The sequence below is a fragment of the Calonectris borealis genome, chromosome 21, assembly GCF_964195595.1.
Source record: "Calonectris borealis chromosome 21, bCalBor7.hap1.2, whole genome shotgun sequence".
NCBI classification, from domain to species: Eukaryota; Metazoa; Chordata; class Aves; order Procellariiformes; family Procellariidae; genus Calonectris; species Calonectris borealis.
In genome coordinates this window covers 9,350,881-9,366,932 of record NC_134332.1, presented here as the reverse complement: position 1 = coordinate 9,366,932, position 16,052 = coordinate 9,350,881, and the positions used below count along the sequence as shown (strand labels likewise).

The 16,052-nt window shown below is 53.1% G+C and overlaps 1 protein-coding gene, 1 long non-coding RNA gene and 2 other non-coding genes across 5 annotated transcripts; 1 reads left to right on the top strand and 3 right to left on the bottom strand.

Moving 5' to 3' along the window:
• The first annotated feature begins 441 nt into the window (after positions 1-441).
• DIPK1B (divergent protein kinase domain 1B) lies at positions 442-8,045 on the top strand. Its single transcript, XM_075170700.1, has 5 exons — positions 442-512; positions 3,357-3,491; positions 5,714-5,821; positions 6,028-6,204; positions 6,800-8,045. The coding sequence occupies exons 1-5, from the start codon at positions 450-452 to the stop codon at positions 7,610-7,612; spliced, it is 1,296 nt and encodes a 431-aa protein (XP_075026801.1). The 5' UTR covers positions 442-449; the 3' UTR covers positions 7,613-8,045.
• A 2,191-nt stretch (positions 8,046-10,236) lies between these two features.
• On the bottom strand, positions 10,237-15,865 carry LOC142091439 (uncharacterized). Of its 2 annotated transcripts, none has more exons than XR_012676803.1 (5): positions 15,575-15,865; positions 14,859-14,945; positions 14,024-14,082; positions 12,969-13,018; positions 10,237-10,662 (listed from the first exon to the last, which is right to left on the bottom strand). It is a non-coding gene; the product is annotated as an uncharacterized LOC142091439 (long non-coding RNA). The 2 variants fall into 2 exon arrangements; XR_012676804.1 differs by having other exon boundaries at positions 14,890-14,945.
• On the bottom strand, positions 13,850-13,983 carry LOC142091580 (small nucleolar RNA SNORA17). The gene has a single exon (XR_012676848.1). It is a non-coding gene; the product is annotated as a small nucleolar RNA SNORA17 (small nucleolar RNA).
• LOC142091579 (small nucleolar RNA SNORA17) lies at positions 14,568-14,700 on the bottom strand. The gene has a single exon (XR_012676847.1). It is a non-coding gene; the product is annotated as a small nucleolar RNA SNORA17 (small nucleolar RNA).
• Positions 15,866-16,052: the final 187 nt, after the last annotated feature.

The following is a 16,052-nucleotide window of genomic DNA, read 5'->3' as shown; positions in this document are numbered from 1 at the left end:
TAACCGGCCCTGGGGCTGGGGGACCCTGCGTGGGACCCCCGGGCGGTGGGGTGAGCCTAGGGGTGGGGATCCCCGGGTGGGTGGGACCCCCGAGCTGTAGGGTGGGACCCCCGCGTGGGATCCCCATATGGGGAATGGGTTGAGCCGGGGTGGATGGGACCCTATCGGGACGCCGGGGCTGATGTCGCGGGGCCGTGCCGAGCCGTGCCGAGCGGCAGCCCCCCGCCTCCCCGAGCTGCGGCGGAGCTGCGTGCACCGCCCCGCGCCGAGCCGGGCGGAGCCGCGCTGAGCCCCGCCGGGCCGGGCCGGGCGCGCTGCGGCGGTGCGAGCGGGCGGCGCGGCTCGGCCCCCCCCGGCCTCCCCCGGCCCCCGGCGGCGAGGAGGGGGCCGCGGCCGCCCCGGCCATGCCCCCCGGAGCCTGAGGCCCGCGGCCGCGGGGCGCCCGCAGCATGCGGAGGATCCGGCGGCTGGTGCATCTGGTGCTGTTCTGCCCCCTCTCCAAGGGCCTTCAGGTACCGGGGGGGGGATGCGCCGGGCCGGGGGGGGGGGGGCTCGGTGATGCCCGTCTCCGCATCCCGGCACCGGCCGTGCACAAAGGGACGCTCCGCCGCCGTCCCCCCCGCCAGGCTGGGCGGCCGGGGACCGGCACCGGGGGGACGTGGACCGGCACCGGGGGGACCGGGACCGGGAGCCGCAGGCGGTTGCATAACCCGCGTCGCGCCGCGCTCCGCGGTGCCGTGCTGCCGTGCTGGGGGAGCGGCACCGGCCGCCAAGCAGCAGGGCAGCCCATCCGTCAGCCCGCATCGGTGAATAGAGAAGCCGATGCAGCAGGGCAGGGAGGAGGACTCCCTCTCTTTCTTTCTTTTCTTCCCCCCCCCCTTCCCATCCCTGAGCTGTCGGGGGAGCTGGGGACCCCCTGAGCGCTCCGGGGACCGGGTGGTGATGGGGCTGGGGATGCTGGCCTGGGTGTTTTCTCTGCAGCTGTGGGATGAGAAACCCTGACTCTGGCGAAGGTCCTGGACCAGAGAGGTTACATCGCTGGAGGGGAAAAGGGGGGACACAGGAGGGGGTGTCTGGCGGGCAGAGGATGCTGGCAGGAGGTGGGTGCAGAGCTGGGGCAAAGCCCTGGGCTCATGGGGTGCGGGAAAGGCTGCACGGCCAAGGGGAGCCTTGAGAGGGGTGTCTCTGTGGGTCCGAGAGCTGGATGGGTGCTGTGGCTCTGCTCCCAGGGCAGATGGGCCTGTGGCTCCCGAGCCACCCCCACAGGCTGTCTTCTTCCAAGGCAAAAGGCCTGAGAAGCAGTTGTGTGGGGCTGCGGCAGTGGGCAGGGGCTGGGCACTGGGTCTGGCAGGGAGGGTGAAGCTGGATGCAGAGTGAGGGTGGGTGGGAGCTGGAGGTAGCCCTTGCACCGGGATCGCCTGCGCGGATACCCCGTGGGAAGGGGGGGTGACGGCCACGCCAAGCTGCCCCTCAGAGCACGCCAGCCCTGGCATGGTCCCCACCGCCGGGACCCACCGTGAAACAACTCCCGTGTTCCCAGGGCGCTGCAGGAGAGCAGCGGGGATGGAGCAGGATTTTGTGATGCTGTGTCCATTTTGCCTTTGAAGTCAGCTCCGGCCCAAAGTCACTTCCAGGTCCCCCAGAGTCACCCTAAAACTAACACAAACGAAGGGTAACACCCTTCGGCGCAGGCTGCCAGCCAAGGCAGTGGGCAGGCAAGGCAGCGGGCAGGGAAGCCCCTGTGCCTTGAGAAAACCTTAGCACCAGCTATGAATCTAAAATATTACCAGTGCAACCTCTCGTTGCAATGCATCCCCCACCTCCACGTTTCTTTCCACCATTTAGGGGACGATGAAGCCAGCACTCCCCGTGCCGTGCTCAGGTCACAGTCCTGACCCCCCTTCTGCCCTGGGAGCATAATGGATTCTAGGTCTGAATAAGCAAAAAGGGACATTTTGGCCATTTCAGGGCTTTGCCGCCCCAAGACGTCTCTCTAGCAGGAAGTCCATGGAAAGGGCGACTTTGCTGAGGGCAGGGGGCCTGATGGGTCACCTACCCACCACTGGGCAGTTTTCGGGGGGCTGCTGTTCTGGGGAGGATCTCACGGGTTGCAGTGGTGTTTGTCTGACTTCAGGGACTTGAGCTGGTTTTCACAGGAGCAGCCACCCACCCTTTGTCTTTGCCAAGTCCTCGCCATGGTCGGGTTCTCTTTAACAGGCGTTAATTAGCGGTGCCATTGCTCGATAGGCGAACAGGGCATCGTGGCCTGCTTCACACTTTGGCATTTCCAATTAACATGCAAGATGTCGCGATCTCGAGGCAGACCTGCCTGCTTTCACCCTCGCCTGCTGATTCCTGCGGAGCCCGTTCGTCAGGGCCAGGGCGAGCCGAGCCGCTGCTGCAGCCGGTGCTCACCGCCTCCGGTTACTGCCACCGGGCAGAGGCCTTACAGCGCTCGGCAAGGGGCCAGGGAGGAGGCATTTTGGAGGTGGGAGCGGTTTTGGGCTACAAGACCCAAGCGAGGATCCCTGGCAGGTTGTAACGGTGCCGCAGCCGCTCGGATCCAGCCCTATCCCAGCAGCAGGTCGTGGTCTCACCAGCTGATGCGGTGCAAGGAGAGGGGAGGGTTTGGAGGTGGCCACCGGCCAAGGGCTCTCTTGGCCTGGCGTGAAGCAGGAATTATCTATAGAAACCGGAGGGAACAGGGTGTTTAACGCAAGGATTAATTCCCTGCCCTTAGGAACCACCGGGGATCTGCGCTGTGTTACACAGGTCAGGTAAACAACCTATATTGTGGAGAGGCCAGATGGCAGCAGCGCTGCTGTTACAGGGGCAGAGGGGAAGAACTGAAGCCAGGAAAAGAAAATCATGCTGCGAGCCTCCGAGACGTTTGCACGGAGTATTATCCATGCACTTCCAGGTTCGTTACTGCCTGCTCCCCCAAGGGAGCTGGCAGCGGCAGCCTCCCGTGCCCGTGGGGCTTTGCAAAGGGGGTTCTGCTGAGAAGGGTCCCCCCGGGCGGGAGCAGAGCCTCTCGCAGCCCTGATGCTGAACCCCGGGGTTGCAGAGGGCAGCGGGCTCTGGCAGGAGAGCGGGCGTACGTGGCTGCGGCTCCCGGGCATGGGGATGCCTGGCAGCCAGCTCCTCACAGCCCAGCGCTGTAATCTCCCTGCTTTTAGGGAAATTTTAAGTGACCTACTTGCAGCAGGAGTTGCATAATAGACTGGTGAATATACATAAAAAAGGCTGAAGGTTTCACCAATGCTCAGGTTGGTTTGTATAGAAGTTGTCCTTGTCCAGCCACTGCCGACCCGTGCAGAGCCCCGGCCTTCACCAGCGTTTTCTTTTCCTTCCAGAGTCGCCTGCCGGGCATCAAGGTGAAATACCTGCTGGTGGTGTGGCTGGGCATCTTCGTGGGCAGCTGGGTGGCCTACATGCATTACTCGTCCTACTCCGAGCTCTGCCGCGGCCACGTCTGCCGGATGATAATCGTGAGTGGCGGCCAGCAGCCCCCGCGGCCACGCTGGTCCCGGTTCGGGGTGCCGGGGTGAGCGGGGCTGCGGGAGCCCCATTTCCAGCCCCCCGAGCCCTGTGCGGTGCTTTGCAGCCGGGCAGGCAGCGCCGGGGCAGCATCCTGCACAAGAGCTGGGCCGAGGAGCCCTCCTGGCAGCTGCTTCCCTGGCACCGTCCCCGGCGTCACGCCGAGCTCGGAGCAGGAGAGGTGACCTTACCCTGCCGGGGCGATGGCGAAACAATTTAATGAGATGTTGGAGGGAAGCAGGCCAGGGCAGGCCAGGCAGACGTGGGCAGATTAATGTCTGTGGAGATGAAGTTGCAATGTCAGAGCAGGATCTGCGGGCAGGGAGAGCATCGTGCCAGCCCCCCCGAGCTCTGCAGAGACAGAGAAAAAAGGGGAGCAGCCCGTCTGTGGGTACCTCTCTGTAACTGCTGGCATGCCCTACAGAAAGCACCAGCCTGCATGAAAAGCAGACCCCTCGTGGGGGCTTGGCTTGGTGCATTTTGCCCCTGCCTGGGGTTGGCAGTGGGGTGCAGCCTGCTCCCCACAGCATCCCCGGGGCCGGCAGCCAAGCGGGGCCCCCCCAGGACTGCTGTGTGTGGCAGGGGAGCAGGTCACCCGCCCAGCCCAGGCGAGGAGGGGGATGCCAGGCTCTGTTTGAGAATGCCTCGTTCATCAATCCTTCAGCAGAGAAGGGAGGCAGGAATTGCCATAACAACAGCGACGATCGTTTAATTTGATTTTCTGCATGACTCTGACCACGGGGTCTTGGGCGCTAATTCCTGTTCTGAGCTCGGGGTTTAGGACGCCGTGTCTGGCCGTGTCCCCTGTGAGCAGGTCTAAGGGTTAATTCCCATCCAGGTTGGGGAAAAAAAAGAGGGAAAAGATGCAATGAATTTCTGCAGCTCCTGTTTCCAGCCCTGAGGCTGTTGTGCCCTTGCTGAGAAGCTGCAGAGCTGCAGCCTCTCCTGCCCAGGGATGCCTCCAGCTCCCGACGCAGCCACCCCGCTTGTGGATCAGAGCCACCGCCTGTCCCTGTCCCCGCCACTGCCTGGACCCGAGCCAGCCCATTTCACAGCAGGGGCTGCTGCTCTGCTGAGCAGCCTGAGCCCGAGCATCCTCATCCTCGCCCAGCTCCACGCTGCCCTCTCCTCCGGCCCTGGAGGCTCCCCTAACCCCCCGGACTTGCAGCAGGAGCACCCAGGAGCAAATCCCCTGCGGTCCCGCCAGCAGCACGGGGGGTCCCTGCCAGCCCAGCCCCACCTTGCCCAAGGGACCGAGCCACCCCAAAGGGCCCTGCCTGCAGGCAGCTCTGCCCACAGCTGCTGCCCGTTTGGCCGGGGCTCAGCCCCAGGTGTGCCTACACACTCCTCCCCCTGTGTCTCCCCCATTAGAGTCCTTGCTCTGGGGCCAGTAGAAATCTTTGGGTCTTAGAGCAGAGAGGATTTTGGGCTGGGATTTCTTTGGAAGATGGAGAGTGGGGAGTTTGGGAGTGCTGGAAGGGGCTGGACTCTGAGCAACAGGCGCTACATCTTCCTGATGGAAGTCTGAGCACAAGGCGCTCCCCTCCCTCCCAGAGACCCTGAACGGGCCGAAATGGCTGCCAAGATGCAGACATTGCCCGAAGCCACTCGCACGCCGTACCGGCACGGCCGGGGTGCCCCAGGCAGGCAGCACCTCGTGGGCTGCCAAACCCAAGGCCGAAGAGATATTGGGGTGGTGACCCCGAGCAGCCCCTCTGTGCTCGAGAACCTCAGAATCCCAGGAAAGAAAGAAATTGTTGGCAATTTGTCGGAGATACTGTTCTTGCCTCCAAACAGCCTGCGTGGCTTTGCCGTCCAATGTGCCTCTTTTAAGGGGTGTTTTTCTCCTGTAAAAGACTCGCATGAACTCGGAGGAAGCGGGCTCACCGGGGACACGGTGGCATTGATGATGCTTTCAGTTACACATTGAAAAACCAAAGTGCCAGCCCCAGCCCTGCTGCAGGAACGGGGGGTGAGGAGTTTGGGCACGGCAGGTGACGGGAGCAGGGCTGGGGGCAGCACGGGAGGCTGGGGGGGCTCGTGCGCCCCCAGCTCGTGTGCTTGGGGTGCCCCAGATCACGAGCTGTGGGACTGAGCCTGGATCTGTCGGACTTCTTGGGGTGAATGGGGAGCTGCCCCCGCTGAGCTCCTCTCTCTGCCTTCCCCTCCCCAGTGTGACCAGTACAAGAAAGGAATTATTTCTGGCTCCACGTGCAAAGACCTGTGTGAGGAGCGCAGCCTCCTCTTCCAGCACTGCCTCTCCTCCTCTCCCACCCAGCAGGTAGGTCTCTGCCCCGCCGGGGAAACCACCGCACGGCAGGGGATGGGTGCAGGCATCAAACCCGGGAAATGTCCTCCTCCCCCCACCCGCACGTCTGCTCCTCAGCCCATCCCCGGTGCCCGTCCCGAGCCGAACCAGAAACCAGTTCTCTGCACTTGCTGTTGTTTTCCTCCTGTCTCCGCCGTGTCCCCTCTCCTTTGCTGTAGGTTTACAGTGGGCTCTGGAGGGAGAGGGAGGTGATCATCAAATGCGGCATCGAGGAAGCCTTGAAGGCAGACAGCCGCCCCGACTCTGTGCCCAGGAGGGACGTGGTCCTCTTTGACAAACCGACACGAGGGACATCGATGGATGAGTTCAAAGAAATGCTCCTGAACTTCCTGAAGGTCAGTGTGGAGGGTCCCTCCGGGATCTTGCGGGCCTGGGATGCCACTTGCCACTCAGAAAGACTAAAAGCGTCTTTCCTTCCCCTTAAACGAGAGGCCCACGCTCTCCCGTCAGCTGCTGGGCGCAGGGCAGGGCTCCTTACTCAGAGCGAGTACTGGATTGGCCAGGAAAACCCTCCATTCTACGCAGGAATTCTTATTTGCAAGATTCTAGTAGCAGCAACCCTGGAGGCCGCTGTGCGGTGGCTGCGGGTGGCTTCTGTGCTGGGCACAGCTTACTCACAAGCCCACGGGCAGCCCCGGCACCGCTGCAGCGGTTACCCCTGCGCAGGGCTTCTGCTGCAGCGGTGGGACGGCAGCGCTGCCCGGCCTTTGCTCTCAAGAGCTTGCTCCCATCTGGGTCTAGAGCAGATCTAAATTCTAAAATTCTGCTGGAGCTGAATCCGTCCAACCAACAATGGTACGGCACCGAATTTGCTCGAGCATGGTGGCCGTTTCCTCCTCTCCCAAGCTCAGTTCTTTGCTTCCCCAGTTCAGTTTCACGATCCTGAGCCTGAACACAAGGGTCTGATGCCACTTCTTGTTCTGTTCGCAGTCCAACCTGGGAGATCAGCCTTCTCTTGCAGCCTTGGTGAGCCGGATCATCGCCATGGCAGATGTGAACCGGGATGGGAAAGTGTCTTTAGCAGAGGCCAAATCCATCTGGGCACTACTTCAGCTCAATGAGTTTCTTCTCATGCTCTCCTTGCATGAGAAAGAGCACACTTCCAAGCTGCTGGGGCACTGCGGGGACCTCTACGTCACTGAGAAGATCCCCCACACCTCCCTCTACGGAGTGGATGTCCCTCCCTTCCTCCAGTCGCTGCTGCCTTCAGTCGTCCACCAAATCATCCACCAGTGGTTTGCACCAGCGTGGCCCCGGCGGGCAAAGATCGCCATCGGCCTTCTGGAGTTCGTGGAGGAGATATTCCACGGGACCTGTGGGAACTTCTACATCTGCGAGACCAGCTTTAAGAACGTGGGCTACAATGACAAATACGACTTCAAAATGGTCAACCTGAGGAAGGTGGCAACGGAGATGACAATCAGAGGTTTCCTCAAGGGACGCCACTGTGAGCAGAACGTGGACTGCACGTACGGGAAGGACTGTATGGCGACATGCGACAAACTCATGAAGCAGTGCAAAAGCGACATGGTGCAGCCCAACCTGGCGAAGGTCTGCGGGTTGCTGCAGGACTACTTGCTGTACGGAGCACCACCGGAGCTGAAAGAAGAGCTGCAGAAACAGCTCCGAACTTGCATGACCCTCAGTGGCCTGGCCAGCCAGATGGAAGTGCACCACTCCCTCGTGCTGAACAACCTCAAGACCTTGCTCTGGAAGAAGATTTCAAACACCAAATATTCCTAATGGGGGAAGCGCAGCCCTGGAATTTAGAATCTACAATCTTGGAGTAAAGTCCAAGGGTTTAAGGCCTGTTTCTCCATCGTCTTCCCCCCCCCCAAGGAAAAAATGCACCCTACGCAGGGAGTTCAGCATAGCTGCAGCCCCTTCTCCTTCATGGAAACACAAGCATCATGACTTCCACCGCCCAGCAGGATCATCGATACAGTCGGCAAGAGCGTGCTGCGGAGCTGGGACAGCAGGAGCCGGGCTGAACAGGCTTGGGGGAAGAAGATGACCCGGAAAGCGATAAGGAAGCGGAGCCCAGCTGGACGCGTCTAACTGTTTCTTGATTAACAGGAAAGCAGTGCAGAGAGATGAGGATGAATCATTCATGCTGTACTTGTCACATCTTCTTTTGATGAACGTCTCTGATGTAAATAAATAGCTTTTACGTGAATCACACCAGTACATCAATAGTGAAACAGCAGCCTTTTGACTACCAGCTTGCTTGTGATCTAAAAAGGAGAAAAAGGTAGATTTCCCTATTCAAAAGTCTCTCCTTAAGTGTCTGAGTCATCCATCATCAGATCCAGCTGTAACTTAGGAAGCAGATAAGCTGTCTTTTCCACAGTGGAGAATCCTGGCAATTCGTCATTCCTTTTTTAAGTGCCTGACCCCAGACAGCGATGTGATGGCTTGTGTGCGGCTCCCGCCCGGCTGCCCCTGCCTGCAGTCAGAAATTGGCAGCACAGGCCATTCCCTCTCACGTGTCGGCTTTGGAGGCGTCTGAGGCCAAGAATAGCTTAAAGGAAAAGGGCTACAACGTGAACAATCCTGACCCGTTAACGTATGTGCTCCGTGTGTCACTTCCCACAACACTCAGTGCAGGGATAAGCCAGCCTCTTGGTTTTATTCTCCTAAAACCAAGCTGGGCTTGCACTGCAGAGGTTAAAGATTAATACCAGAATAATCCAGTGCTTCTCCCATTACTAAAATGAATTTCCAGGCAAGCTTTCAGCAGGTTTCAAGACATTTGTTTGGCTATGTAAATACTACCAGGTCTTTAACTACAGGCTGTTTCCTCTAAATGCTCAATTATAGCAACCTTTTAAAACTATGGGTAGAGAGGAAGAGTTTATGTAAACTACCCCAAGCTTGCCCTGTTCCCAGCACAATCCTGTTCCTGCTGATGGACCGTATGCCGGCGCTCTTGCCAACAATTGCTTAGTGAAGTGGAGCGTATATCTGAAGTACAATCACCAAGAAAAAAAATACATCTGACAGTATATATAGCCTGTGAAGGCAATCGGTAGTGTCATGGCTGCAAATTTATGAGCCCGTTGGAGGAGAGATATCAGTATTTCCTTCTATTAGTTCTATAGGATCATCATTACCTCTCGCTATTATTTATGGACGAAACGTTTCAGTGTCAACGGTGCTGTAAATCTAGACAGAGCCAGCGTAGCTCGCTTCCCGCAGAGGAGTTGGCTTCCCAACGTAATTCATCTGCGGTAAGGTTGAGCATTTGTAAGGTTTCCGTGTTTGAAGGGCGGCAAATTCCTCAGCCCGTTGGAGTCACCCTTAATTCAGTAGGACACTGCAAAGATGGCCAAGGCCCCACCTCCAGGCACTGCGCTGGGGTGGGCAGCGCAGGTTCACCTGCAGGGGAGCCTTGGGTGGAGGGCGAAGGCGAGGACTGGAATTCGGTAATGAGGCTCCATGCAGCCACCCCAGCAACTCGTCTCTTGTCCTGCATTCCCATGGCAACCAGCTCCGCTGACAAATTAATTTTCTTCTGCTATTAGAAAAAGGAACCTAACAACCACGCCGAATCCTCTCCTCAGATTTTCAGGAAAGCCGTTTTTCACCCTCCCCTCTCTGTTTGAAATCTGCTAGTAAATTTTGTCCAGATAAGCAGCGTTCCCACTACACTTAATCCCCACTGCTCCCTTCCCCAAAAGCAGAATTGATAAAGAGCAGGTAAGCACCTAGAAAGGTGGAGAAAAACAACCATGTTCCTTGCTTATCCCCATAATCTTAAATATCAGAATCTCTTTAAACATTTACGATGAAAGATGAAATTCAAGGAGAAGGACAGCCCCTGTACTTCAAAGAACTAGCCAAGACAGCTTTACTTAAATAAAGACCCTTTTGACCAGAACTGTCACATTACCATGTTATTAATCTGCACACCCCAGTAACAGCAGCAGACACTCCAGGAACCACTTATGACTCACACACCCAAGAGCACAGAGTTTTGTTCATCACTAATAAAAAGCACAAGTGTTTTCACACATGTGCTTACACTTTGTGAGCTACACTACAATACGGGAGAAAGATGACTAAAGGCAAAGCTATTTTATGCTCAGAATGCCTTCTCCGGTTTTCCCACTTTAGCTGGAAAAAGAGGAAGACCCAGAACACTGCAAGACTGACAATCTGATCTCAGCAGATGCTGCTGCTTTAGCAGCATAGTAGATTTGTGCTACAAGGGGATGGAAGTAAGCGGCAAGACTTCTACTTTTCATTGTTTAAAATAAAAAACCATCCCAGTTCTCACATCCACAAATAAAAGTCTTAAATCCTAGAATGCTTAAAAATTAGTATCACTTGGGGTGCTACAAATACACAAGCATAATCATTTCAGACTTATTGTAGGTGGCATCTTTATTTAGTGCTTTTTTTTTTAAAATCCTTAACCGTTTAGAGAAAACATGCACTGAAACAGCAGTTCTTTAGAATATGGCCGTGAAAACAGCGTATGAGCCGAGATGACCGGGAGAAAGGCAAAATTATAACTCTTACGGCTATTCAACAGGAGTACAGCAAAAACAGAAAGGACACTTGGAGCAGAACAACTATAATTTTTTTTTTTAAACTGACATTTGTGTACACAGGTTGCAGCAAACATTCAGAACCGCAAGCAGCATCGCATGCACTTTCACTGGCTGTAGTTTGCTCGAACCCACGTATGAGAAAAGATGAACTCTTAAGAATCCTCAAATGCAGACACTGCTAACCATTTCTTTTGCTGTAGCCAGGTTTGCTAGAAATTCTAAAACCCAAGGCATGATCTGCAAATAAAAAAAGGCCCAGGATGTTAGACAACTTCAAATACAGCCAGCACAAGTTAGCTATAAATGTTAACACTAAGAAGCTAATTAATCCATACCATCCAGACTCCTGCTGTTCATTACGGCACAGTATCTGAGCTAAGGCACTGCAGCTAGTCGGGACAGAGAATTGCTTTCAATTTCAGAGGCAACATTTTCAGCTAATTGATGAATTACATCAGGTTTGTCTTGGGACTGTCCAAAGACTTTTCACATCCCAGAGGAAATAAAAAAGCTTCATAAAAGGAAACCAAATTTTAGGGAAGTCATTAGCTGGGCTCGGTTATCATGATTCACAGGGAAACTTCAGCAAGCAATTTACTTCAGTCCAGAACCACAGAACACCTGAACTCGCACTGGCTGTATCTACTGCAGACAGTGGAAGCCGAGTGCCTGCAAACTTGTGTGGATCAGGACCTAAAGCAGAGACGGAAGGCAGATGGCACTAATAAATTCAGACTAATTTTGGAGAGGTTCTTTGCCACTAGATCATAAAGGTTTTGGGGGAAAAAAAAAAAATTCCGGATAGGCACAGTGCACTCTGGCAAGTCTGGGAAAGGGATAATTTAACAGCATGATAGCTGGAGCCTGCTCTTGATTACTCTTTCACTCTTAGGCTCCCTAAAAATCAAAGGTGAGTTTGCCAGCCTCAATGCAGAGGCAAGCTATTAATAGTGCAAAGAAAGAAAAGCTGGGCTTATTCCAGCATTCAAAGCCACGACATAAACCAGTTCTAAATGGTGAAGGGCTAAGTTAATGTGCAGAAAGATTTTTAATTTCTCTCAAAACCACTTTAACACAAAATATTAATCTTTTCCACAGCTGAAAGCCATTCTTTCAGTAAAGCAGTATTCATAGCCTGGGATTGCTGCTCAGTCTTGGGAAGATGGTTAGCAGCAAATGCTATTAGGAAAATTTTAATAGCTATCCTATGCCTCACACAGTAAAGTTCTAAAGAGAGACTCATTAGGCACTCGCCACCCCTACAGGACCCTTGATGTGAATAAAGTCTGATGAAAAAACTCAAATATGTATTTCAGGGTTAAAAGAAGTCAGGAAATTTGAATAGAAGAGTCACATCTTAAGGCATGCCTCTTTGCATAACCATATCCCCAACCACCTTATTAGCATTCTTTTCCAAAGCCACTGCTGGTAAGCAGTGACTTTTCCCAATTAAATGGCTCATTTTGCAGCCAGCAGCTACCCGCTTGGTTAATGGCACCTTTGGCCCTCATAATGCCCGTTTAATGAGGACATTTTCCACCATTTAGCACTGCCAGATTTTGTCAAGCTATTAGTCACTGCAAAGCCTCTCAGAGTTTCACAATACTGTCTATGTGTGGCCACAGCTTCTCTCGCCGCTTGTTTTAATAACCCCGGCACAGCAGAGGCTCATGTGCACCACATCACCCAAGAAAGGAGAGTGACACACAGAGCTATTAGGATGTATTGATACCTGTGCTCCCTAGCAGCGCACTGCCTTGGAGATGGAGTTCCTTTGCCACCGTGTTAGCCCATAAACACAGCAGAAAACAACTAAAAAGTCACATTGTGCTCAATTGTATTTTTGCTTTTTGTCTGCTGTGTTACCAGCTAGAACACAATGCTCAAGGAAGCTAGATCTTGTCTTGGGAAACAGGGCAAAGCATTCTGCTGCTGCACTGACTGAAAGTTAGTTTAGAAGGACTTTAAAAAGACTTCAGGTTTTAGCACTAATTTTTTGCTTGGGTTACTGAAATCAATCTTATTTCTTTATTCATTATGCCTAAGACACAATCTCATTACCTTGCACATCTGTGACAGATTTTTTCAGCAGCGTTTTGTGCCAGACTGCAGCAGTACGAGAGCCTGTTTTGATAATCTCAGGCACTCTAATATACGTAAAAAGTGTAAGCTCTCGATAAAAGTGTCTTGTTCTGACTGACAGCTGCCCTTAAAAGGATGCACTTTGGGAGCTGAGAAAGGCAGTTTGAGGAAGTGAAATTAAAAAGTTAATCAGAAGATTGTTTAAGATTGCTTACAAAAATTACTGTGCTAGCAGAATAGAGGAACCTGAAAGTGCTTCACCTAAAGTAGAGGTTTGTCAGCAAAAAAGATGAAAAAATACTGAATTTTAAGTTCTGCAAGTACTCACTAGTAGCGTTTTATTGTATTTTTTTTATTTGTCCACAAGAAGTCAGAAGGACAAGATGTACCAACCCAGACACTGACTGTTTTGGTAACACGTTGAGGTTTAGTATGTTTCCAAGAAATGACATAATACCTACCTTCAACATTTGAAGCAAGTTCCAGAACTCAGTCCTGTTCTCAAAAGTAACTGTAAGAAGGAAAAAGATCTTCAGTGTGGGTTTTTTGGGGGAGGGGGTTGTTTGTTTGGTTGTTTTTCTCCTCTGTTTCCCCTGCCAGCACAATGATAAAGCTGCATTTCAGAAGACTGCTGATTGCACCTTCTGGTCAAACTTACTCAGCACCCTTGGAAGTCAAGATGTTGTTGGCCAAGTGTTTTATTAATGTTGGGAACAGGGTGCAATTTTCTCCATATGCTAAATCCACACCCAACTGTTTCTAGATCATGCCAATACTTTGGAAACAACAAACTTAAGTGCTCGTTTCCCTCATCTCCTCCACTCCCAGGTGCAATTCTTGGTATCTACATAATGCTAAACCCTGCAAAACTCAAGAGGTGCCCTTTCACAGACAGGATGTCCTGCAGGCCATAAAGGATTGTCAAAGGCAAAAATAGAAATCAAGAATAGAGCTGTCACTTCTATTTGTCCTTGCAAACAAAAAAGGAAAGAACCTTCCCTTGATGCAGTTAAAATTGGCATCATTTTAACTGCTTTTCAAAGGAGATTTGCTCCATCTTCCACTGGTTCTCTGGAGAAAGAGGTACGCACGGCAACAATATCAAGCTACTCATCTCTGAGCAGTTGCAAGTTTCAGGCACAGGAAGCCCCTTCATCTCTGCCCTCTAATGGTATTAACATGTCAGGAGAGCAAATCTCCAAGGGCTCAGGACTATTAGAGAAAATGACTGTCTGCCACACTGAAGGACAGGGCTAGCTTCTGTTCCCTGTCCCTCCACAGCTGTTCATGCTTCACGATTTAAGATTAACATTAAAGAAAAAAAAGGGGAAAGCAAGAAATAATTGTCAGGTTGCTCATCATTCCTGAGTGCTCACAGGTCTCAGAGCACTAGCAAAGACATAGCCTTTTCCTCTCTGCCACCTAATGACACAAACATGGCACTACAGCCACATCTGCAACACGAGCTGGGGCATGGAGCTACTCGACAGGGGAACTTGCATCCACTACTGCTCACCTCAGGTCTTTGGGAAGACCTCCCAAAGGCGGTGGGTCTGCCACGGCCCACAGCTTTCTCTGAAAAAGAGTGGAAGATATATACAGCATTTATTTTACATATTTAGACATGCTTCAAAGCCTGGTTATAATGGTTACTGTTTCACTGATGACAGAAATTTGAAAGGCCAGGAGAAGAGGGAAACTAAAGACATAAATGCATAGCACAGGCATATTTTTACTTTCAGATAGGAATAAGGTTGGGGCTGTCAGCATGTGACTCCCAGGACGTGCTCCCAGTGATGTCACCAACTTGCCATGTGGCTTTAGACAGATCACTTCAACTCATTCTTCTGTAATACAAGTCTACATACCAACAGGATCCTACCATTTTGAAGACTAAATCATCAGAAAGTTAAGCATAGCCTTTTTGTTGCTCATCCACTACAGGTCAAACGGAACACCTTTCTATTCTATTACATACAGATCTCACATTTAAAGTAATTTAAAAAAAAAAGGAAAGGCTTAGTTTCTCAACTCTCATATTAACCAGCCTATTTATAAATAATGTCAGGCTATCAATCACTCTGAGTGCTCACGGGTTTCAGAACAAACGAGCGTAGAACATAGCCTGTCTCTCTCTGCCACCTAATGACACAAAGATGCCACAGCAGCCACCTTTGCAACGCCTGTGGCAGGTTGAAAAAAAACCCACAAAAACTGAAAAAGGTGATATTTACAGGTATTTATAAGAACAAGAACAACTACTCAGAAAGTATTACAAAGGTATTTGGTGCACCTGTGGATACTAAATGTAACACACCACTTAGAGAGTTGATAAGATGCCTGAAACTTACTTAGACAGCCTTTGTGTTAAGCACCACTTACCATTGATTTTTCAAGACATGCAATCTTTTTCACTTCACCCTTTGTCTTCTGCCAGGCTGAAGGCAAATAAAAAGGGAGAAGAATACAGTTAATAACAAACAAGCGTTTATCTGATTGCATAACAACCTTCTTGGTGAACTGCACCACTTAACAGAAAACCAGAAGATCAAAACATTTAAAAAAAAAAATTGTTGAATATATTCACTTTTGTTACTCAAATCTTAAAACATTTCCCTCAAAACCTGAAAAGGTGGCAGCCCTCAATTTTCTCCCCTCCTTCACTGGAAGCACACCCCTTTGCCTTATTTCCTTAATCCTAGTACATTCCTATACGTTAGTTTATAATATACCCGATCTACACTGAACCGATCCTCTACCCCATCCACTGCGGTTGGACTTGATGATCTTCAAGGTCTTTTCCAACCTAAATGATTCTGTGATTCTATAAACACAGCAGTGCCTGGAGCAAACAGAGCACCGGACAGGGCCCTGCGGGTCTCCTCCTGGCTGTGTCCGGCCATGTGGCTGAGTGGGGCACACTTTCTCCCCAGAAACCTGGGGAGGGTGAGCAGGCGAGACTGAAGCCTGATTTTCCTGGGGGTCACCCAGAGCAGTACGGCCAGCACCTCACACGCAGGCAGCCCACCTAGCTGGGCACAGCAACCACCCGCACCTCCAGTCTCACCTTCCTCCTCCTCCTCGCCCCGCACAGGGGGGTCTGCCGGTCCGCAGCCATCTCCTCACGCCGCAGCCTGCCCTTGTTCAGCGACGGGGGAGAGAAGAAGCGGAACCGGCCGCCGCCGCCCAACAGCCGCCGTCAGGGCCCGCCCTGAAGAAGCTTCGCTGCAACATGGCGCGGGAAGGGGCACCTGGGGAGAGCAGCCGGCGGTCAGCGCGGCACGGGCCCTGCCCCAGGGCACAGTGGGCCCCTCCTCGGCCGGCACCGGCTTCCCGCGCCAGAGACCCCCCCGCCACCCCGCCTGAGGGGGCGAAGGCATCCCCTCCCCCGCATTCCCCGGGCGGCTGCGGCCTCGCCCGCCGGGAGGAACAGTGCCCCCGTCCCGGCCAACACGGGCCTCCCCTGCCCGAGGGGCCCAGAGACCTTCCCTTCGCCCCGCCGGGACGGAGCGGGACACAGGGAGAGCCCGGCCCCGCTCCCCGCA

What these genes read in the sequence shown, in the direction of transcription:
- DIPK1B (XM_075170700.1), top strand. Translation starts at nt 450, where the DNA reads ATGCGGAGGATCCGGCGGCTGGTGCATCTGGTGCTGTTCTGCCCCCTC. An exon ending in CCCTCTCCAAGGGCCTTCAG is followed by an intron (nt 513 to 3,356) that starts GTACCGGGGGGG and finishes TTTTCCTTCCAG; the next exon opens with AGTCGCCTGCCGGGCATCAA. An exon ending in ACGTCTGCCGGATGATAATC is followed by an intron (nt 3,492 to 5,713) that starts GTGAGTGGCGGC and finishes TCCCCTCCCCAG; the next exon opens with TGTGACCAGTACAAGAAAGG.